Source organism: Microtus oregoni, unplaced genomic scaffold (assembly GCF_018167655.1).
Source record: "Microtus oregoni isolate MIOR12 unplaced genomic scaffold, Mior012 000020F_ref0000438, whole genome shotgun sequence".
NCBI classification, from domain to species: domain Eukaryota; kingdom Metazoa; phylum Chordata; class Mammalia; order Rodentia; family Cricetidae; genus Microtus; species Microtus oregoni.
Window position 1 is genome coordinate 3,980,266 of NW_024543079.1, and position 20,619 is coordinate 4,000,884.

Below are 20,619 nucleotides of genomic sequence, written 5' to 3' on the forward strand. Positions count from 1 at the left end.
GTACTGGATTTGCTTATCTGCTATCTGCCCTGCTACCGGCTCCAGGAGGGCAGTTATCAGGTATAGCGTGAATAAGCACCCAGAGACAGAAATTGGAGTTCAACCTGAAAACAGAAAAACAAAGCAGTCCACTAGAGAAGTCTTACCTCTACCAAGGCCGGCAGACCACAGACTAAGCAGACTAAGCCTCTATCCTCTCATTTCAATATTTCATTTCATATTTCCTCTAGCACTGGGATTGAAAGTGTGTGACTCCCTAGGATTAGGATTAAAGATGTGAGCCACCACCACCTGGAGTTGCTTCTCATTGATCTTGTCTAGCCCAGGGTAGCCTTGAACTCAAAGAGATCCATCTGCCTCTGTCTCCAAAATCCTGGGATTAAAGGTGTGCGTCACCATTGCCTGGCCTCTAGTGGCTTTAACTTTGCCTCTGGTTTTCAGGCAAGATTTATTTATCAAAATACACATAACATACCACTACAATCAGTGCATGTTCATAGCTCTGTCCTGACGCCTACCTGAGTGTGGGACACATAAACAACAGTCTAAATCCCCTGGTCCTCACCATCCTCCCGTTTCTCCCTCCCCAGGATTACCTCACGGACCTCATCACCAACGACAGCGTGAGCTTCTTCCGCACATCCAAGAAGATGTACCCACACAGACCCGTGCTCATGGTCATCAGCCATGCAGCTCCCCATGGCCCCGAAGACTCTGCCCCCCAGTACTCACGCCTCTTCCCCAATGCGTCCCAGCACATGTAAGTCTCGGCCCCAACATGGCAGCGTCACTGGTAAACATAGGAGTGTGCAGGTCAGGGTTCAGCAGTGGCAGGACAGCATGAGATGTAACTAAGCCTTCCCTAGAACCCTCCTGGTTAAAGACCCAAAGGCTGGCATGCCAGCACCTGAGAGGTAGAAACAGGATGATCAAGAGTGCAGGGCCAGCCTCGGCTACTTAGACAGTTGAGGCTAGGCTGGATTGATTATGTGAGACCCTGCCTCAAAAAAAGTAAATTATAACCGAGAACAGGGAATGGGAGCTGGGAAGGTGCCTGAGTCAATAGGGCATACAAAGATCTTGGGAGTCCAGCTGTTCATCAGTTGTGGCTCTGGGGCACAGACCAGCCCACCTGGCTCAGCCCTCTGGGGAAGGTTTCTGGACTGGGATCTGTGTCCTCACACACCCTCGTACTCGCTGGATCTGCACTTCCGGGGCTTCCTCTGCGAGCCTCTGTTTATACCCTACATTTAAACCCTTTCTTCTCGGACGGAGCCTGCAGTCTTCCTTTGTGTGACAAAATAGTTGACAGAAGCAACTTGGGGAAGGATTTGCTTTTGTTCCCAGTTTGAGGGTCCAGTCCATCATGGTGGGGAGGGCGTGACACACAGAGCAGGAGGCTTCTGCAGATGAACACGAGCGCTAGGCTCACCTTCTCTTTATTCCGTCCAGGACCCCAGCCTGTGGGACGGCATCTCCCACATTCAGAGGTTCCTACCTAAGAAAACACCTCCCAGTTCCTAGGTGACTAAATCCAGCCTGGCTGCCAACACAGCATCTATAGTCCACAGTTCTGCCAGCTACTGGCCGTGGTAGCCCTTTGGTCTTCATGGTGACCCTGGCATATCAGTTCTCTGTTGCGCGTGACAAATGACTCCAAAGTTTAACCCCATTAAACAGCAAGCACACATTACCTCATAACCCTGTGCCAGAACCTGAGTCGGTGCCTGAGGTCCTGGCCCCGCTGGCTAGTTCTTGCTGTGTAGGCCTCTCCAGAAAGCAATGCAGAAAGGGAAAGAGACATCAAGATGGAAGCTGCCATCCTTTTGACCTGGACAGGGTATACATATCATTGTGCCATTAGAGAAGCCTACATCGGGGTGTGAAGACCTTTGATGCTGTCACACGTAGTGTTCCCCTTTTACAGGTGAGCAAGCACAGAAAGGGCAGTAGCTACCTAAAGTCACCCAGCTGCCAAAGGACAGAGCCAGGATTCAAATCCAGCCACCCCGCAAGTCCTCCACCCAGCTGGCTAATACAGCTTTCTCCAAAGCTCTGTGTCTTTTCAAACTACCTCAGGCTCAGCAATGACACTCAGCAGCCCTTGCTGTGACATTCTAGGGTAGCAAGAACAGGGCAATTTGGACTCCCCCTGAATACCCAGGGCGTTTAATTTTCACTGCGGTCAGAATGTGCCACCCTCCCCCAGCTCAGCGTTAATTTCTTTCTGAGGGTGAGAAGCACTCAGAGGGGATAGCAGGGACTGGGCTGCAGGGGGGAGGTGACAGAAGATAGTGAATTGCATATAGGGGGCAGCCGGCTACCCTCACCCCGAGTGCACGGTACAGCCTCTGTACAAATGCGTCTGTCTGCTCAGCCGCCTCCACCCACTGCCCTCTGCCCTCTTCCCCAGAGAGGGAGGCCAAGAACACTCCATCCTGGGCCCGATGCCTGTCAGCCAGGGTGTGTGATGTTTGACACTGCCTGCTCCTGTGCTGACCCTTTGAAGTGACATGAAATGTCCTGACAGCATCTGACAGGGGGGAGCAGCCCTCGGCCACTTGCCTAGAGACTCCTCACTCCACCACGGCAGCTCTGAGAGGCTCTTGTCCCTGGAAGGCAGCCGCTCCCAGACAGCTCTACAGGAGAATGTTTGTAATGGTAAAAGAGAGGGCAGAGCCTCTGAGTTTCCCCGCTCAGCAAGCCTGCCTCATCCCTGCTCCTGGAGCATTTTTTTGGTCTGTGACAAGCCAGTGCCAGCCCCTGTTCACTCCTCTCCACCCTCCAGCCCCATGGCCCCACTCTCCCCACCACGCCACACACATGCAGACACACTTTCAGACACTGAAATACAGACACACGGGAATGCGGGCCACACAGCACACACATGCAGGCACACATATATTCACACACATGCATGGACATAGACAGATACATGCACACAAGTACACATAGACGCACCATACACATGCAGACACACACAGCAGACACAAAAGAACTCACACATAGACAAATACAGGTAAACACATTCAGGTACACACCAAAAAAATATGCAGACAATCAAATATGTACAGGCACATATACACAAATGCAAACACACACACATACACACATGACTAGGTGGACATATATGTACACACGCTCACAGGCCTGCACAGACATGTTTATATACACCTATCAGCCCTCAGCACATCTTCCAACACGTGACATCTGAGGGCAAGCCCAGGTGCCAAGCCTCCCTTCCCAACACCTGTGAAGACAGGGGCGATGCTGACAGACTGGGGTGACAGGTCACAGCCTGCTGCATAAAGGGTGCCCCTGACTGATATAGGGGTAACATTTCTGTACATCACCTAGTGTAAGGAGAGAGGATGGCCAGCTCAAGGTCCTTTAGAGACACCCAGATATTCCTCAGATGTTTGAGGTGCCCAGCCTGGGGCAGGTGACCAGCTGCATGGCACAGGTCCCACTCAGGACCCAGCTCTCCAACTTCTGGCTCCATACAGCCTCCCAAAGTGAGAGGGTGATGGGTGTCACTCGCTGGCTCCCACCCGCACCACCTTCATGCCCCCAGATAGGACGGATACCAACCTGACTCCTAGTGGAGTCGGGGACAGCCATTGTATCCTGGAGTTTAAGCCTGGATCACAGGGAGTGACTTCCCCACGCTCGAGCTGACAGTGGGGCTCTGCCGCTGCCCCAGTAGCCCCTCTGCCTCCCTGAGGTGAGGAGGTTTGTTTCCAAGAATGTTCTACATGGAGGTCATGCCCTGGGCCAGCCGCGTGGGACACGGGCATTTCTCATAATCAAAGAACGCGTGGGCTGGGAAGGATTTAGCGGCAGGAGCCTGGCAGGAGCCAGGGAGCTGTGAGGCCCTAGCTTCGTCTGCAGCACACAGTAGCGACTTCCTCTCTGCTGGACTGCCAAGCTGCCATGGTGCCATCTCCGTACAAGACCCTTGGATGTGTGAGAGAGTGCTGGGGTCCCCAGGCAGGGTCTGTGCAGGGAGAGCATTGTCTGTTCTGACAAGGTCTTCTCACAGACTGCCCCCCCCCCCCAACTCCTCTCTAAGAATCCAGTGTCAAGCAGGAGACAACTCTAAGCCGTAAAGCCAAACATTGTTAGCTTGCTAAGCTAGGGATAGGGTCTCAGGGGACCAGTCACTCATGTTTGGAGACCCAGTGGACAGTGGCGTGATACCCTCTTTCTGTGGGTTAGTTTTGGGTTTTACAGTTTATTTGTGGTTTCGTTTTGTTTTGTCTTGTTTCCCAGAGAGGGTCGGATTACTGTGCCCAAGCGAGTCTTTAACTTGTGATCGTCCTGACTTAGTCTAAAGGGAGATCAAACCATAAAACTGGAAGAATACCTGTGACAAAGAATCAAAAGGATGGTGTGCCTCACGTCCCAGATGTTGACTTACTAGGGGCATCCTTGGGAGTGTGGGCCCTGCACGCATAACCCCTGCGACATACTTGATTTTTACTTGGGTTTCTCAAACCAAGGTCAAATGCAAAGGGGGTCACATATCTCTGGTCCTTCCTTGCTGGTGTGACAGCCATTTGTGTCCCCTGGGGCTAAGGAATAAATTCCCTGGGCAGTGTAGGATGTGCACTTAGCACCAAGTTCTGGGTGTCAGAGGGATCTGAACTGGAGCCTCTTTAAAGAGTTGATGAATGAATTCCACAAAGTTCTCAAAGAAGGACTCATGCCAAGCCTAGAGGTCACTGGCTGGCTTTCTGCACTTGGGGACTCCGGTCTACCAGATGCTCTGCCACCCCCTAACAGCTGTCTTCCCCCTGTCCATGTGGTTTAGTGGAGCCCCTCAGGTGCCAGTGATGGCTTGCCCCACACTGGAGCAAGCCGCCATTGGCACGGTGTTGCCCCTGCCCTGGGGCACTTCTCTTGACTGCCTGTGTTTGCCACCAGCACACCAAGTTACAACTATGCACCCAATCCCGACAAGCACTGGATCATGCGCTACACGGGACCCATGAAGCCCATCCACATGGAGTTCACCAACATGCTTCAGCGGAAACGCCTGCAGACACTCATGTCTGTGGACGACTCCATGGAGACGGTAGGCCCTGCCCCTCAGCCCCCCACCCCACCCCCAACAGGCCTCTGCCCTAACCCAGAAACCTAAATCAGAGGACCAGGCACTATGTGGACTTGGGCAAGGGGGCTTGGAGCAATCCTGAGGGAGGCCTCTGCCTCTTGAAATTTTCCCATGAGCCTATGCTGCTTGATGGAGTCACTGTAGCCTTGCTGCTTTTCTTTATTTTCTTAAAAAAAATAATAGTAAGCCAGGCGATGGTGGCGCACGCCTTTAATCCCAGCACTCGGGAGGAAGAGGCAGGCGGATCTCTGTGAGTTCAAGACCAGCCTGTTCTACAGAGCTAGTTCCAGGACAGGCTCCAAAGCCACAGAGAAACCCTGTCTCGAAAAACCAAAATAATAATAATAATAATAATAATTTTTTTGAATAGGGTCTCATTCTGTATAGCCAGGCTGTCCTAGAACTCAGTGAGTAGCTAAACTGGCCTCTCACCCATAGAGCCTCCTGAGTTCTGGAATTTCAAATAAAAGCCACCATGCCCAGCTACTTCCGTCTCTTTAACAAAAGAAGGAGAAACCACTTATAATCTCAGCAGCTTTACTGAGCTATGCACTCAGTACTCGTGCACCATGTGGTTCACCCAGCTGAAGTGCACAGTGCCGTGGGTGCTCTGCGTGCACAGTGCCGTGGGTGCTCAGTGTGCACAGTGCAGTGGGTGTTCCGCGTGCACAGTGCCGTGGCTGCTTTGTGTGCGCGCTGCCGTGGGAGCTGGGAGCTCCGTTTGCTTCTGTTTTTAAGACAGTCTCCTGTAACCCAGAATGGCCTAGTGCTCTCTGAGGATGACCTTGAACCCCTGGCCCTCCTGCCTCTGCCTCCCAAGTGCTGGGATTCCAGGTGTGCACCACCTGGTTTATGTGCTGCTAGGGATTGAACTCAGCGCCTTGTGCATGCTGGGAAAGCACTCTACCCAATTAAGCCGTGTCCACAGCCCTCAGAATTCCCATTTACTCTGGGTTCTAGAACCATCAACGCTGTAACCCCCTTCAGTAACCCCCAGTCTCGGCAGGTGCTAAGCTCTTTGTTACTCTGGACTTGTCGTGCAATTGGATCATACAAAATATGGCCTTTTATGTGGGGTGGTGGTGGCACACACCTTTAATCCCAGCACTCGGGAGGGGGGACTGGCTTTTTATCCCCAAGGCTTACCTATACTAAAGCATATATCAGAATCCCCAGGACCCACAGAATAGAGAGATCTGACTCCAAAAATTCTCATTTGGCCTACATACACACACACACACACACACACACACACACACACAAACTGGAATGCTAGAATGTACTTGTACACACACATACACACACACCTTATATTGAATCATACTCCATTGTGTAGGATAACAACTTCACACACTAGGAATCCGTAGCAATCTAAATTTAAATTAATTAAAATACTATAAAATTGAGGCTAGAGAGATGGCTCAGAGGTTAAGAGCACTGGCTGTTCTTCCAGAGGTCCTGAGTTCAATTCCCAGCAACTGCATGATGGATCACAACCATCTATAATGAGATCTGGTGCCCTCTTCTGGCCTGTAGGCATACATGCAGGCAGAACACTATATACATAATAAATAAACAAATCCTTTTAAAAAGTACTATAAAATTTAAATACCATTTTTTTGGTCACACCAGACTTAGTTTGTGTGTTCCATAGCCACGCTGGGCAGCGCAGATCCTCACTCAGCCAGCATCACAGAAAGTCCTATGCAACAGCTCTGTTTCAGGTCACAGACTCCTGCCCTGGTCATACCTAGCTTCATCCATCCATCCATCCATCCATCGTCATTTATTGAGGATCAGTGCAAGAGAGTCCCCGCTGCCAGGGAACAAAATAGCAAGACCCCTCTACACACAGCAGGACTCCCACCCTGTGGTACTTCCATTGTAGTGTGAGGACTGTCTACAGATGAGAGGAAATTGACCCTAAGTGTGAGGGGGAAGTGGGCTCCCAAACAGTCCCAGAGGCCTCTCGGAAAAGTGGATTTGCCCCAAGGCACAGAGGGCAGAGAGAAGATGGGAGGGATGATGAGACCAGAAGGCTCCAGTCCCTTGCCCCTTGGGTGGCCGGACACCTCACCTATAGCCTCTGCTGCAGATTTACGACATGCTGGTGGAGACTGGTGAGCTGGATAACACTTACATCGTGTACACCGCCGACCACGGCTACCACATTGGCCAGTTTGGCCTGGTGAAGGGCAAGTCCATGCCCTATGAGTTCGACATCAGGGTCCCGTTCTATGTGAGGGGCCCCAACGTGGAGGCCGGCTCTCTGTAAGTATGTCACCTACACCTGTACCCCAGGTCCCAGGCTCACAGGGAGACCTTGGATTCTGCTTGGCTCGAGAGCTTATCCCAAGTCCTAGCCACACTCCCCCAGGGACACAATTCCAGAACAGCTGAGCCAGCCACACAAGCCAGGAGCTCTGTGCTGTTGTGAAAAACAGCGAGGTAGGGTTTTGTGCCAGGAAATACCAGAGGCTGGGTGTCGCCGATGCCTGAGAAGAGCTTGATCTCCACCCCAGCTGGTCTGGTGGCTGTTGGGGAGAAACCTCAGGCTTGAGCCCAGAGCTATTATCAGCTGAGCTGCTCCTGGTAGCAGTGCAGAGCAAGCCATCCATCTGCCTTCCACTCTTTCCTCAAGGGCCACGTGGGCCATGGGCCTCAGCCATTCTCCTTGACTTAACCTTTGAGATGGCAACCTGCAGCAGAGATGCTAGCGGGAGGCAGAGATGGAAGAAGGGTTGGTAATCGTGGGGGCCTCATCCCTGTAACAGCTGAGGTGGGGGGACATCAAGGACACCAGGTGTGTGCAGAGGACGGGGCTTGCACAGCAGCCCTTGACACGCCTTCAAAGCCAGCGAGGGGTGGACACGAAAGAAAACTCCAGTAAGACGGAGCTAAACACCTGTCCTCATACCCCATCCCTCTGTCACCCCGCCAGCTAGCCATGGGCTGGGCTGGGCATTCTCACATGGATGGCCACTGAGTGGGTTGCCCAGCAGTCATTGGCTAAGATGTGATCCCAGGAGCGGGGGAAGGGAAGATCAGTATCACTTAGGTGTCTGGGGGAAGATCATTCTGGGTGGAGGATGGCAAGAGCTTAGGGGCCAGACTATGCATTCCCAGACAGCGGGAATCTACAAGGGTTGGGCATTTGCCCTAGAGGCACAGGGGGTGGCCTTAGGGCAGGTAACCTTGTCAGCTCAGCACCTTGGTAACAAAGGATGATTCAGCTGGAACTCCCCTCCATGAAGGTTGGGGTGGTGTGATGGGAGCTTCCTCTCCCGAGGATGTTCCTCTTTCTTCACCTCCAGCTGTCCCTGTTCCAAACCAAGCTATCCTCCAGGTGGCCAAGTTTCCAATCCCTGTCCCCAGGAATCCTCACATCGTCCTCAACATTGACCTGGCCCCCACCATACTGGATATTGCCGGGCTGGACATCCCCGCAGACATGGATGGGAAGTCTATCCTCAAGCTATTGGACTCAGAGCGGCCAATGAACCGGTGAGAAGGGCGCAGGACAGACCCAGGGAAGGAGGGGACTCCCTGGCCAATGTGAACTCAGCCAAACCACGGGGAACTGGGAAGGCCACTAGCATCAGGAACTAAGGACCCAGGTGCCCCCACACTAACGCATGACATAGCAAAGGATCAAGCCTTTCTGGGATTTTATCCTCCCATCTGGAGTTGAGGACCCTTCCAAAGTTAAAATGGTGGAAAGGCTGAAGTACCAGTAGCCACTGTGTGATCACAGGGGCATGGGGACCGTGTTATGTGCCCGGGGATCCCAGCAAGTTTGCTCCCATAGTCCCCCAGCAAAAGAGACTTACATTATCTGATTCCTAGAGAGGTAAGATGATAACCAAGAATTCAGACTCTTTGTCGCGACGACTGTGGCTTTTATGGCCCTGGTGATGGGTGATGTGACTGACAGAAACATGTTCCAGGTGTCCTGGGCTGCAGAAGGAAGCAGCAGTGAACAAAAAAAAATAAGTGGAAGGAAAGATGGGCTGAGGTGAGGGACCAGAAAGGCAGGAGTGACCCCTGGTGGTCAGGACTGAAACTGCCTGCTGGCTAACAGGCCGCCATGCTTGGTGTCGTCCTTTGCCCTGAGTCTTGCCCCGGCTTTCTTCCCAGAGGGCCCAACCTTTGGCTGCCCTGAAAGGAGATACATTCTCCGATTGAGAGAGCTGGAAGGGTGTGAAATACACGTGCAGAGTGTGGGGCACACTCTGAGACCACCTGAGAATTGGGGGACAGAGTAGAATGTTGTTTCTCAATGCCCCCACCTATTTTGAAATGGAGAAGACAGCATGCATTATACACACAGGCCGTGTACAGGAACCTGACCCTAATGGGTCAGAAGGAATGGCCCTCTACAGATATTCATTAGCCCAGACCTGGGGAGTGCTGTCTCTGCCAGCATTTGGGGGCCTAGGCTCCTGGGAAACTCACACACACACACACACACACACACACACACACACACACGTAACCGGGCGACTTCAACCAACCCCAGAGAGGCATTCAGAAATACATCTTGGAGAAGTAGCCCTGCCCACGGGGTGTGGGGACCTTTCCCAGTGTCTCACTGGTCACTCATAATGACTGCCACAGCCCTGGGGCGTGGGGCACCTGTGGACAGGGCTGGACCTGCTTGTTTCCTAGGTTCCACTTGAAAAAGAAGCTGAGGGTCTGGCGAGACTCCTTCCTGGTGGAGAGAGGGTGAGTGCGGGGCAGGGAGGTCGGGCCCCGCTAGGAGCTCCTGCAGCCGCAAGACTGGAGGGGTCACATTGATGCTATGCTGGTGGCTGGGTGACTCGGGCTGTATGTCTAAAGTCCCAGTCATGATCGGGTGACTGATGCAGAACTCTAACTGAAGGCCCCATGTGCCCCCCCCCTTCAACCTATTTGGCAGAGCCTACATGGTGTCTTCTTGCTTATTTATCCCAACTCAGTCCATCTGGAATGAACCACTTCTAGAGACTTCCCATTAAAATCTCAGTGTGGGGCTGGAGAGATGGCTCAGTGGTTAAGAGCATGGGCTGCCCTTCCAGAGGTCCTGAGTTCAACTCCCAGCAACCACATGGTGGCTCACAACCATCTATACTAGGTTCTGATGCCGTCTTCTGACACAAAGATATCCATGCAGAGCGTTCATAAATAAAGAATACACAAATTTAAAACCCATGTGCTCTCAGCAGCTAGACATACGTCCTCCACTGTAGGTCCCCACAGAGCTTGAGTGGGGCTTGCGGTCTAGGCTAGCACAAGTCGTCCCAGGGATCCCTTAGTTCAGCCAGCCCCTCATCTCCCTCAGCAAACTGCTCCACAAGAGAGACAGTGACAAAGTAGATGCCCAGGAGGAGAACTTCCTGCCCAAGTACCAGCGTGTGAAGGACCTATGCCAGCGCGCCGAGTACCAGACAGCTTGCGAGCAGCTGGGGCAGGTGAGATGGCCCGCAACCCCCTGGGCCTCTAGGGTGTGGTTCCTTGGTTACTGGGAGTCTCTGATCCCTGTCAGAGAAGCGGTGTCCTCTGAGTGTGTGACCTTGTATGAGGGAAAGACCAGCAGGCAGGCTGATGGCGAACAGCATTGCCTTCCTGCTGGCTTCTGTGCTGTCCTTTTTGTGCTTGTCTTGCCGTTTACAGTGGGATTAGGTAATGACCTTCAAGATTTTTTGTTTTAATATAACAATTGTAATCCAGGTGGTCTCCAAGGGAGAGCAAGGGTTGGTGTTCAGAGAGCCCAAAGGAAGCTTTTCCAAAATGGGCTGTGGGGTGCGACAGTTCACTGGGCACGAGTCACAGAACGTAGGGAGATGGGAAGGACGGGGTGAGATAAGAGAGCCTGTGGGCATGTGGTGTGAGCAGGAGTGGGGCTCCCCTGGCCCACCTCCAGGGGCACGAGGGCAGCAGGAAGCTCTGACAGCCAGCAGAGCAGATTGGTGGGGGAGAGGGCAGAGTGAACAAGACATGGGGCTAAGTATCACAGTGACAGTTCCCCCCAGCCGTGTGACCTGGGGCAAGCATCCCGACCTCTCAGTGTTTTCTCTCAAAGCGGGGTGAGGGACACACGGGTGTGCTGAAAGAGAGTGTGGGGCTGAGAAAGAGCAAGGTCAGCAGGGAAGGAGATCCGGGCAGACTATACCGGGATTACCAGCCTGGGACCTAAAGATCAGGCCTGGGAGGTTTTAAATGGGAGTGACAGGACCCTGAAAGAGGACTGCAGGGCCACAGTGAGGGCAAGAGTTAGGCAGACAGGAGCAGCCACACCACGACTGTCTCGCTGCATGCAATGGCAGGTCCAGCTATGTGTGAAGACAGGAGCAGGCCCTTGGAGGTGGCAAGGGTATGACATTTGCCAAGCTAAGCATGGGCAGGGAGAAGAGAGGTGGGTACGTTAAGCAGGTTCCCCAGGGCCCGGATGCCTGAAGCCCTGCTGTGTCCCACAGAAGTGGCAGTGTGTGGAAGATGCTTCCGGGACGCTGAAGCTGCACAAGTGTAAGGGCCCCACACGGTTTGGTGGCGGCGGCGGCAGAGCCATCTCCAACCTGGTGCCCAAGTACTACGGGCAGAGCCGCGAGGCCTGCAGCTGTGATGGTGCTGGAGACTACAAACTGGGCCTGGCTGGACGCCGCAAACTCTTTAAGAAAAGTAAGTGTCACAGGCCTGGCCAAACTAGGCAGGAGAAGCAGCCAGGGCCTGGGGCCACGTAAACTTCAAACAATTCCACAGACACTTGTCTCCAAGCCTGGGTGTGTCCTCAGAGAAAGGGACACAGCCAGATCTCTCCCAAGCCATCATTCAAGAGAGCAGCGGTGATAGGGTAGCCACTAGGAGGCTAGAAGTGTGGACAAGAGACCCAGGCCAAGCACATGGGGCCAGCCGGACACTCTAGGATGGGTGTCTCCTTCCAGATGGGACCCTGTGGTCTGGAGAGGGCAGAGATGAGGTGGTCAATTTCATGGTCTCAAATCTCCCTCACATGGCCACTCTAAAGGTGAGAGAAACAGACAGCTGAGGGCCAGACAAAAAGCCGGGTGGCATGGACGGGCCATTGTGTCAAAGGAGGAAGTAGTCAGGTCTAGATGTGACTTGAGGGGCAAGCCATCAGACCATGTGGACAGTCTGCTTTCAGAGTCCACACTGGCAGACTCACCTGCTCCCAGAATGCACCTGTGGCCCATAAGAGTGGAGAGAGGGCATCTTGCAAGAGTTAACTCTCTCTTTTTACTGCCTGGGCAGGGGAGGGGGGGAGAAAGATGGGGGTAGGGAGGGCCCGGGGACGGATGGACTCAGACGTCAGCCCCAGGTGGAAGTGTCTTTACCCACAAAGCTGTCTCACTAGCTCTCCCGAAACCCTCTGGTCACTTGAAGACCCATGGCCAAGATACCTGGCTAGCCTGTCCCCAGCCTCTCTAACCTGTCCCCTCCGATATCCACAGAGTACAAGACCAGCTATGCTCGTAACCGCTCCATCCGTTCCGTGGCCATTGAGGTGGATGGTGAGGTATACCACGTAGGCTTGGACAGCGTGCCCCAGCCCCGGAACCTTACCAAGCGGCACTGGCCAGGGGCCCCAGAAGACCAGGATGACAAGGACGGTGGCAGCTTCAGTGGTACTGGCGGTCTTCCAGACTATTCCGCCCCCAATCCCATTAAAGTGACCCATCGGTGAGAGCCCAGGTGGAGGTTGCCCAAAGGGAACAGGGGCAGGCTGGGCCCTTCTCCACCCCTCAGGGCCACTCTTGACCCCTCCCCCTTGAACAGGTGCTACATCCTCGAGAACGACACCGTCCAGTGTGACTTAGACCTGTACAAGTCCCTGCAGGCTTGGAAAGACCACAAGCTGCACATCGACCATGAGGTTCGGCAACCAGGGGAAGCACAGTTGGGTGCCGCAGGCTCCGTAGCAGCATCCATAGGGAGGGCAGGGAGACCTGGCCACGAGAAGAAGATGGTTCCCACCTCCACCCCCAAATCCATGACCCCATAACGGGAATCTGAGTTCCAGGATCTGATAGCCAGCCACAGGGCCAACCCAGAATCAGCTGGCTGAGGCCTGTCATACATTAGACCCGCAAGATGTCCTGATAGAGTTCGTCCTTTCTACAGCCTTGGTGGGCTCCGCTGATTGTCCCCTCTGGTCCTTCAGGGAACCCTCTCCCCCAGGCAGAAGCACAAATGTAGGCGTGGCTGTACCCTTGCCACCACCGTTGCCCCGTGATTTCTAGTTCTTCTCCTGTTGCCCCCTCAGATTGAAACCCTGCAGAACAAAATTAAGAACCTGCGAGAGGTCAGAGGTCACCTGAAGAAGAAGCGGCCAGAAGAATGTGACTGCCATAAACTCAGGTGTGGTAGCGGGCAGGGTAGCTCAGGATCCACCCCCACACCCCTGCAAACACTAACTCCCCTTCCTTCCCAGCCCCTTTCGTTGCTTTTCAATTGCATCCTTGCCTGTCAAGATTAAGGAGTCAATGATAACTCTCTCTGGTGGCAGCTCTAACAGGAGGCGGGGTCTTGCCTTGAACAGCTGGCTCAGGCAGGGACACTGCGTCTCCTCACTGCCTTTGGGAACTCGTGGGCTGAGGGACTCGAGGTCCCTGCTACCACTCAGGCTCTGCCTGTGAGAACGTCCCACATGGAAAGATCCTATCTGCGGTCACTGTCCAGTGTGGTGGTCATAGCACACACATGACTAGCGAATGTGACGCCAGAATTTTACTTTACCCTGGCTGTCCAGGATCGGGCCTCGGACTCACAATGCGCCAGCCTCTGTCTCCAGAGCGCTGGATTAGTGGTGTGTGCCACCTCCACCACCACCCACTCCCAGCTAAATTTTTTTTTTTTGAGAATTTTACTCGATTTAAACTGAAGTAGGCATACTGCTCTGAACACCTGAGCTGACTTGTAGGGCTTTGAAAACTCAGGTTCCCAAGATCCCCTTGTAAGCATTCGGTACACGTCTTACTGGGAAGTGATCTTTCGAGGTCAAGGCTGAGACCACCTGAAGCGCGGCTCAGCTTCCAGTCTGGATTCAATTATACCCACTCTGGCCATGTATGGTCTAGCCTGGGGCATCCAAGACAAGTGTGGAGCTGGCATGCTGGGGAGTGTAGTCCTACTACATGAGAGAAGGGCATAGGGGAGCCCAGGAACCCCGTTGCCTACTTGCCAGGGTGTTCTGTGCTGAGAGGCTCCTGACTCTTGGGGTTTTGTTTGTTTATTTATTTGGGGGGGGGGTGTCTGTTGCAGTTACCACACCCAGCACAAAGGCCGCCTCAAGCACAAAGGCTCCAGCCTGCACCCTTTCAGGTAAGGGTAGGGACCGACCACAGGGGTAAGATGTGTGGCTCTCAGAGACAGCTCCCGCCTGTAGCTAAAACCCAATATGGAAAAGACAGAAGGCCCCCTTGGCTTCCCCCAGGAGGTGAGGTCTGGGTAGTCCTTGGAGAGGCTGGCCCCAGGTCCATGCAAAGACCTCTGGAGCCCCACTGTGGCTAGTTATGGTGCTGCAGCCATACTAAGCACTGTGCACTCATGGTGTGTGTGAGCAAGGATCCTGACAGCCACCTCACTTCACAGGCTGCAGGGGGCCTGAAGGAGGCTATGGGAGGAGAAAGGCCCTGGGGGTCGACAGTAAGGCTTAGAGTCCTTGATGACTGCCCAACGCCGAGGGTGGACCACAAAGCTGCGGGCCATTGGTCCCTCAGGGGTCCTAAGTGTGTGTGGTCCTCTGTGCCCCCCCCCCAGGAAAGGACTGCAGGAGAAGGACAAGGTGTGGCTGCTGCGGGAGCAGAAACGGAAGAAGAAACTGCGCAAGCTGCTCAAGCGGCTGCAGAACAATGACACGTGCAGCATGCCAGGCCTCACGTGCTTCACCCACGACAACCACCACTGGCAGACCGCGCCTCTCTGGACGCGTGAGCAAGCGGGGGCGTGCAGGGGACGGGAGGCCTGTAGATAGCCACCTACCTTCCCCAGGCTCCAGAGGGCCAAACTTCTGGACCCTGGAGGTGTCTTAGAAACCTGTGCCTGGTATCAGCCTGTCGCTTGGCATTTGAGAGACTGGCTCAGGGAAGCTGACAGACTCGTGTTTCTGCGGACACACTTGGAACATGCTTGCTTCCTTCCTTCCACAGTGGGACCCTTCTGTGCCTGCACCAGCGCCAACAATAACACATACTGGTGCTTGAGGACCATCAACGAGACCCACAACTTCCTCTTCTGTGAATTCGCGACTGGCTTCATAGAATACTTTGACCTCAGTACAGACCCTTACCAGGTACAGATGCCTCCAGAGAGATTGGGAGGTGGGAACGCAGGGCACACAGTCTCCTTCAGAAGGGCAGAGAAGTTCCACCAGGTCCCTAAGATGGGAAGAGTGACTTCCAAGGCCACGTGGAGTCTGGGACTCTGGGGAGTCAACATGTGTCTCCTTCCATTACCCTCGCTCTGATCTATGGTACAGCTTTTCCCTCGCCCTTGGCTACATACAAGGCTCAGCAGGCACTTCCGTGGACCCTTAGAGCAATGGAGCTACAGGGTCAGGACGCTCTGGCCTGGCACAGACTGCAGGCAAGCAACCTTCCCACCTGGCATCCACTCGAGAGAAGCTCTGTGCCTTCTTTTCCTATGGCAAACAACCTAGGCACAGATATGATTGAAATGGCTCTGAGCCACACGAGATAAGCACAAGCCACAGGGCACCTGGGAACCAGAACTTTCCATCTTAGCTGTTTGGGAGAATAGCCTCTGCAATGTCCAAATGTTCAACCACATTCAAAAAGCCTGAAGCATCTTCATCCAAAGTGACTTCAGTAGCCACAGCCTGGCAGTCTTCCTTCTGATAGGCTCAGCCCGTCCATATTTTACCAATGAGAGCACCAGACAATGCCAGTCAGTGATCATACTAGACAATGCCTCCACACCCCTGACCCACCTTTGTACCTAGTGGCTGCTTTCCCATGGGGGAACAAGAGCGGGCTTATGAACAAGGCTTAGAAGGCTCTCTCCCAGCTAATGGGAAAGCTCCAGACACCTAGTGGGCAGCTCCAGAATTTCAAGGTTAAGGATTTGGACATAGCCTGTCTTCTCCATTTCCCGTCCCCCCGAAGCAGAACCTGGCAGAGAGGATCTGACCCTTCATCTCACTCCTCCACACGGTGGCTCTTGCAGAAGTGAGAGTGGGTGTAGACAGTACACCCATAGCGCCTCTGCTCCCAGCCCACCTGAGTTAAGTGTCCTGGTTTGAAGAGGAGATGGAGGTAGGAGGTCCCGTAGCACAAATAATAAAAACCCAGAGACAGATATTGGGGTTCAGCCTGAAGATCAGAAAAGCAAAGCAGCCAAGCCACCAGAGAACTCTTACCTCAATGAAATCTTCAGACTGAACCAGAGTGAGTTCCAGTCTCCTCCCATCTTATATTCCTCTCTAGTGCTGGGATTAAAGTGCACCACCACCACCCAGCCTAATTAGTGTGGCTACTGGATTAAAGGTGTGTGCCACCACTGCCTGGCCTGTATGGCTGACTAGTGTGTCTGCTTTACACTGACCTCCAGGCGAGTTTTATTTATTAGAATGCAAGTGAAATACCACTGCAGGGTCCCAGGACCTTCCCTATTAACGGCCACCCTTTCCCACCAGCTGATGAACGCAGTGAACACGCTGGACAGGGATGTCCTCAATCAACTGCACGTGCAGCTCATGGAGCTGAGAAGCTGCAAAGGCTACAAGCAGTGCAACCCCCGGACCCGAAACATGGACCTGGGTGAGTAGGGGTCCCAGTGCGGAACCTGCAGAGAAGAGCTTAGGTCGTATCTGACCCAAAAGCGAGCCCAGAATCACAGGGAAGGGTCCAAGTCTCTTCTAAGTCTAGACAAAGGATGGGGAAGGCTATAAACACCTTCTGGCTTTCACGGGGCTGTGCTTCCCGAGAGCTGAGAGCCTTTACCATTGATCCCACGTCCTCCCTTTTGTTCACTACGCAGAATGTAACCCTGTGAGTTAAGGAAGCAAATGTGTGCGTGAGATGTGAAGCTGGCATTCTGCTCAGAGCCAAGGGTCTACAGGGAAGGCTTTGGCTTGAGTGAGACAGGATCATTGGGGCTCTGTGATAGATCAGGGGTGACCACTGTAGAGGAAGCAGTCACCTGTTGAGAAAACACGGGCAGCTGAGAAGTAGGAGGGACATAAACAAGCCCAGTGTGGTGGTGGAGTGACATGTGACATGCAGGGTCAGCCAGTCATCCTGTACAGGCTTTGCAGGCCACGGAGAAAGGTTTAGACTTTAATTGAGATGGTTTCGGGAGCTGATGGGAGGGTTTAAGTTTGGGCAGTGAAAGTCAACATTTAAAAGAAAAGATAGTGATTACTAAGTAGAGGATGAAGCTGGATCCGGTAAAGAGCAGCATATAACAGTTATCCACTTTATCCACGGAGACTTGGGGCTGTGACTCAGTATGAGAGAGGATAATGGACTTGAGGTGCAGTACTAAGGGCCACACGACATGGTGATGTGGAGGTGACAGAAGAGGTGGAGATACAGGCTACTCCTGGGTTTGTGGAGGGGTGGGAAGAGAGCAAAGTCAGCAGCTCTAAGTTCAGGGTGCCAGCTAGATGCGTGAAGATGGAAACCATCAGAAAGATGTCATGTGCTTATTAGCCACCGCCAAGTGTAGAGGGAACAACCTCAGAACCCTTTGTCATCTGTTTGTCCTGAGAGGCCTCAGATTCCCATCGGGAAAGAGGGAAGTGGAGAAGACAGACCCAGATGTCCCAGTCTGCGTTACGATGTGGGGAGGTCCAGAGTGGCTACAGTGGTGACAGGAGACACCTGACCCTACCCAGATACTTGCTTCTACTTGGTGGTGGTCATGCAGTCTCATCTAAGTACTGTGATGCGTGGGAATTCTGAGGCAATCCTAGCCCCAGCTCAGAAGTAAGAAACGTGAACCCAGTGACTGACACATGCTCAGGTCCTCATATCCTCAGGAATTCAGAGTGCAAGCATAGGGGTCCCTCACCCACCTACACACAGCCAGTGAGTCTCGTGCGGCACTAGGACCCACACCTGTGCCTACTTCCCCACTAAAGCCATTGAGAATGAAGGCTAAGTGGGGTCAATGGGGGGCGGTATCTACAAGGCCATCTGGCATACTAAAGGGGTCTTCATCATTCACCCACTCTACCTGAGCAAGGGACACTAGTGACATCCTGGCACTGGCATTTGTGACAAGCCAAAGGTGGTTTACCTGTCTTCCTTAGCAGTCATAAAGCCTGCTGATGCTTGTACCATTTTACCTTAAACGGTTCCTGTTCTGTCTATCTCTCACTTAGGACTCAAAGATGGAGGAAGCTATGAGCAATACAGGTATTTGGTTTTGTTACTTAAGTTTGGGCTAAGTCTTCCCATCTTGACCTTTTTTTTTTTTTATGGTTGTACCTATTGAGAAACTGTCTACCGAAGTGTCACCTCAGACAGCATCTCTGCACAGTTCGGGGGTTGGGGCTGGGGGGGGGGGGGCGCAACGATACAATCTTAGTGATAGTTAACACAGATCTTCCTTTTGGCACCTGAAAAATGCAGGCAGTTTCAGCGTCGAAAATGGCCAGAAATGAAGAGACCTTCTTCCAAATCACTGTGAGTTGAAGAATCAGTCTGCAGACAGGCAGAGTTGGTTCTGACTTGCTAGTTTCTGGTTTTGTTGCTGTTGTTTTGTTTGTGTGTGTGTTTTTCCGGTACTAGGGGTTGAAGCCAGGAGTCATTCATGCTAGGCAAGAGCTCTACCAAACACCATCCCGGCCTTGTTTCCTCTCTCTGGGGCTGTTCTTCATGCAGCATCTTCATTGCCCTCTGTTCCCATACTCAGAGAGGACAAAGTAATAGCTGTTTCTTCTGTAAGATAATGCGAATATATTTCATAATTTAAAATTAACAGCTAATCCTAATAGGCTGCTGTTCTCTGTAGTAATCTGCATGGCTGAGCTATGGCAGTGTTGAGAACTGAGTCAGGGCTACAGTGACAGACACCTTGAAGGCCGTGGCTGAAGTGTATACCCTTCTCAGCAGCATGGCTGTCACGGGCCATGTGGAGAACCTCAAGTCTTAGGGGCAGCCAATTGATTCCCAGGGGGTGTGGATACAGCTTGCCGGATTCTCCCCAAAATGCAAATGTGAGAGTTGGCTTTAAGACTGACAGCTCACCTGTCCACTCCCCTCTGCAGTGACCCACCCTGGCCCTCCTCATGCATGTCAATCTCTGCGGCTTCACGAGGACAGTAATGGGCCAGCTTCCAGAACATGCATCTCAAATCCTTAGCCACATTTCTACCCAGACCCTTAACAAATGTCCACTGAGTCGCTAAGTGAGCCATTAACCGTGAGGCAACCGGGTGGAACAATTCCTTCCTCATGGCCAACACTCCTGTCCATCAGCCATACCCCTCAACCAAGCTTTGCAGTGTAGGGCTGATTTAAAGTCTGAACAGCATGGCAACCAAAGGCTGAGAAGTGTATTTTGTTCCGCAGGGGACAGCTTTGGGAAGGCTGGGAAGGTTAAGCGGCCATAGAGAGGAACCTCCAAAACCAGAGGCCTTGTGTGGCTGCCCAGGCTGTGCGAAAAACAGATGATTCCCGGTGCTGAAACTGGGAGGCCTGACAGGAGGCAGGGCCTGCTCTCTTGGGACATGAAATCCTTGAAGACTGCGCCCAGACTTCCCCGGGCCCATTTTTTTTTTTGCCCTGCTTTGCTTTGGATTGAACTTCACCAGCTGCTCAGAAAACATTCTCACGTCTGGAATCTGTCAGCCCTCTCAGAGGCTCGGACGGACAACAGGACTGATTTCCATGGATCTCCTCCAGGGATGAAAGTTGCTGGGATTTTTTTTTTTAAGTCGTATAAAGAAAACAATCTTGTTTTAACCTTCTTATTCTTTGGAGAAAGCACGAACATGGGCAACCCCGGGTGCTGCCGGCAAGGCAGTCTGGCCATGAGTCAATAGCACAAAAGCAGCCCCATTCACCTGGCCGGATGACCCGCTGCCTCTGAAGCTGCCTTCACTGTATATATGTGACTGCTCACATGTAACCAACACAGGGACTCTAGGGGAATCTCACTAATACAAAATCCCGTTCTCAAGAGTCGTGGTGTCAATAAACGCTCTGTGGCCAGTGTCAACAAAAATCCCTCGAGCTTGTGGACATTTCTGTTCCCACCCGGGATCCATTCCTTTGTTATCCAGCCCAGAACTCACGTTTTCTAAGGTACTGAACACCCAAGCTGATGTGTGTCCTGTGTTTTAATGACATTGTATTTGTAAAGAAATTTTGTAGTATAAGCACCATCTTACAGTGTTCATACCCCCAGTCAATGACTAGCTACTGGTATGAAAAAAATCTTTGAATTTTTGTAAAAGATTATGTTGGGACTTTTCCTGTCTTTTATTTATTTATTTATTTTTGCTTTAAGTGTTCAGGACACTGCGGGTGCCTCTGTGA

At 52.7% G+C, this 20,619-nt stretch overlaps 1 protein-coding gene across 3 annotated transcripts in view; it reads left to right on the plus strand.

The window, feature by feature from the left end:
- Sulf2 (sulfatase 2) overlaps window positions 1-20,547 on the plus strand; it is an 84,931-nt gene extending 64,384 nt beyond the window's left edge. For all 3 annotated transcript variants that reach the window (XM_041670608.1, XM_041670607.1, XM_041670609.1), the window contains exons 5-21: window positions 591-760; window positions 4,927-5,077; window positions 7,212-7,387; window positions 8,492-8,620; window positions 9,785-9,841; window positions 10,437-10,566; window positions 11,572-11,773; window positions 12,565-12,793; window positions 12,890-12,986; window positions 13,377-13,471; window positions 14,375-14,434; window positions 14,873-15,042; window positions 15,262-15,404; window positions 16,767-16,890; window positions 18,459-18,492; window positions 18,709-18,762; window positions 19,651-20,547. In XM_041670608.1, the coding sequence (XP_041526542.1) occupies window positions 591-760; window positions 4,927-5,077; window positions 7,212-7,387; window positions 8,492-8,620; window positions 9,785-9,841; window positions 10,437-10,566; window positions 11,572-11,773; window positions 12,565-12,793; window positions 12,890-12,986; window positions 13,377-13,471; window positions 14,375-14,434; window positions 14,873-15,042; window positions 15,262-15,404; window positions 16,767-16,890; window positions 18,459-18,492; window positions 18,709-18,762; window positions 19,651-19,681 (2,052 nt within the window). In that variant the 3' untranslated portion in view covers window positions 19,682-20,547. The remainder of the gene's footprint in view (window positions 1-590; window positions 761-4,926; window positions 5,078-7,211; window positions 7,388-8,491; window positions 8,621-9,784; window positions 9,842-10,436; window positions 10,567-11,571; window positions 11,774-12,564; window positions 12,794-12,889; window positions 12,987-13,376; window positions 13,472-14,374; window positions 14,435-14,872; window positions 15,043-15,261; window positions 15,405-16,766; window positions 16,891-18,458; window positions 18,493-18,708; window positions 18,763-19,650) is intronic.
- Window positions 20,548-20,619: the final 72 nt, after the last annotated feature.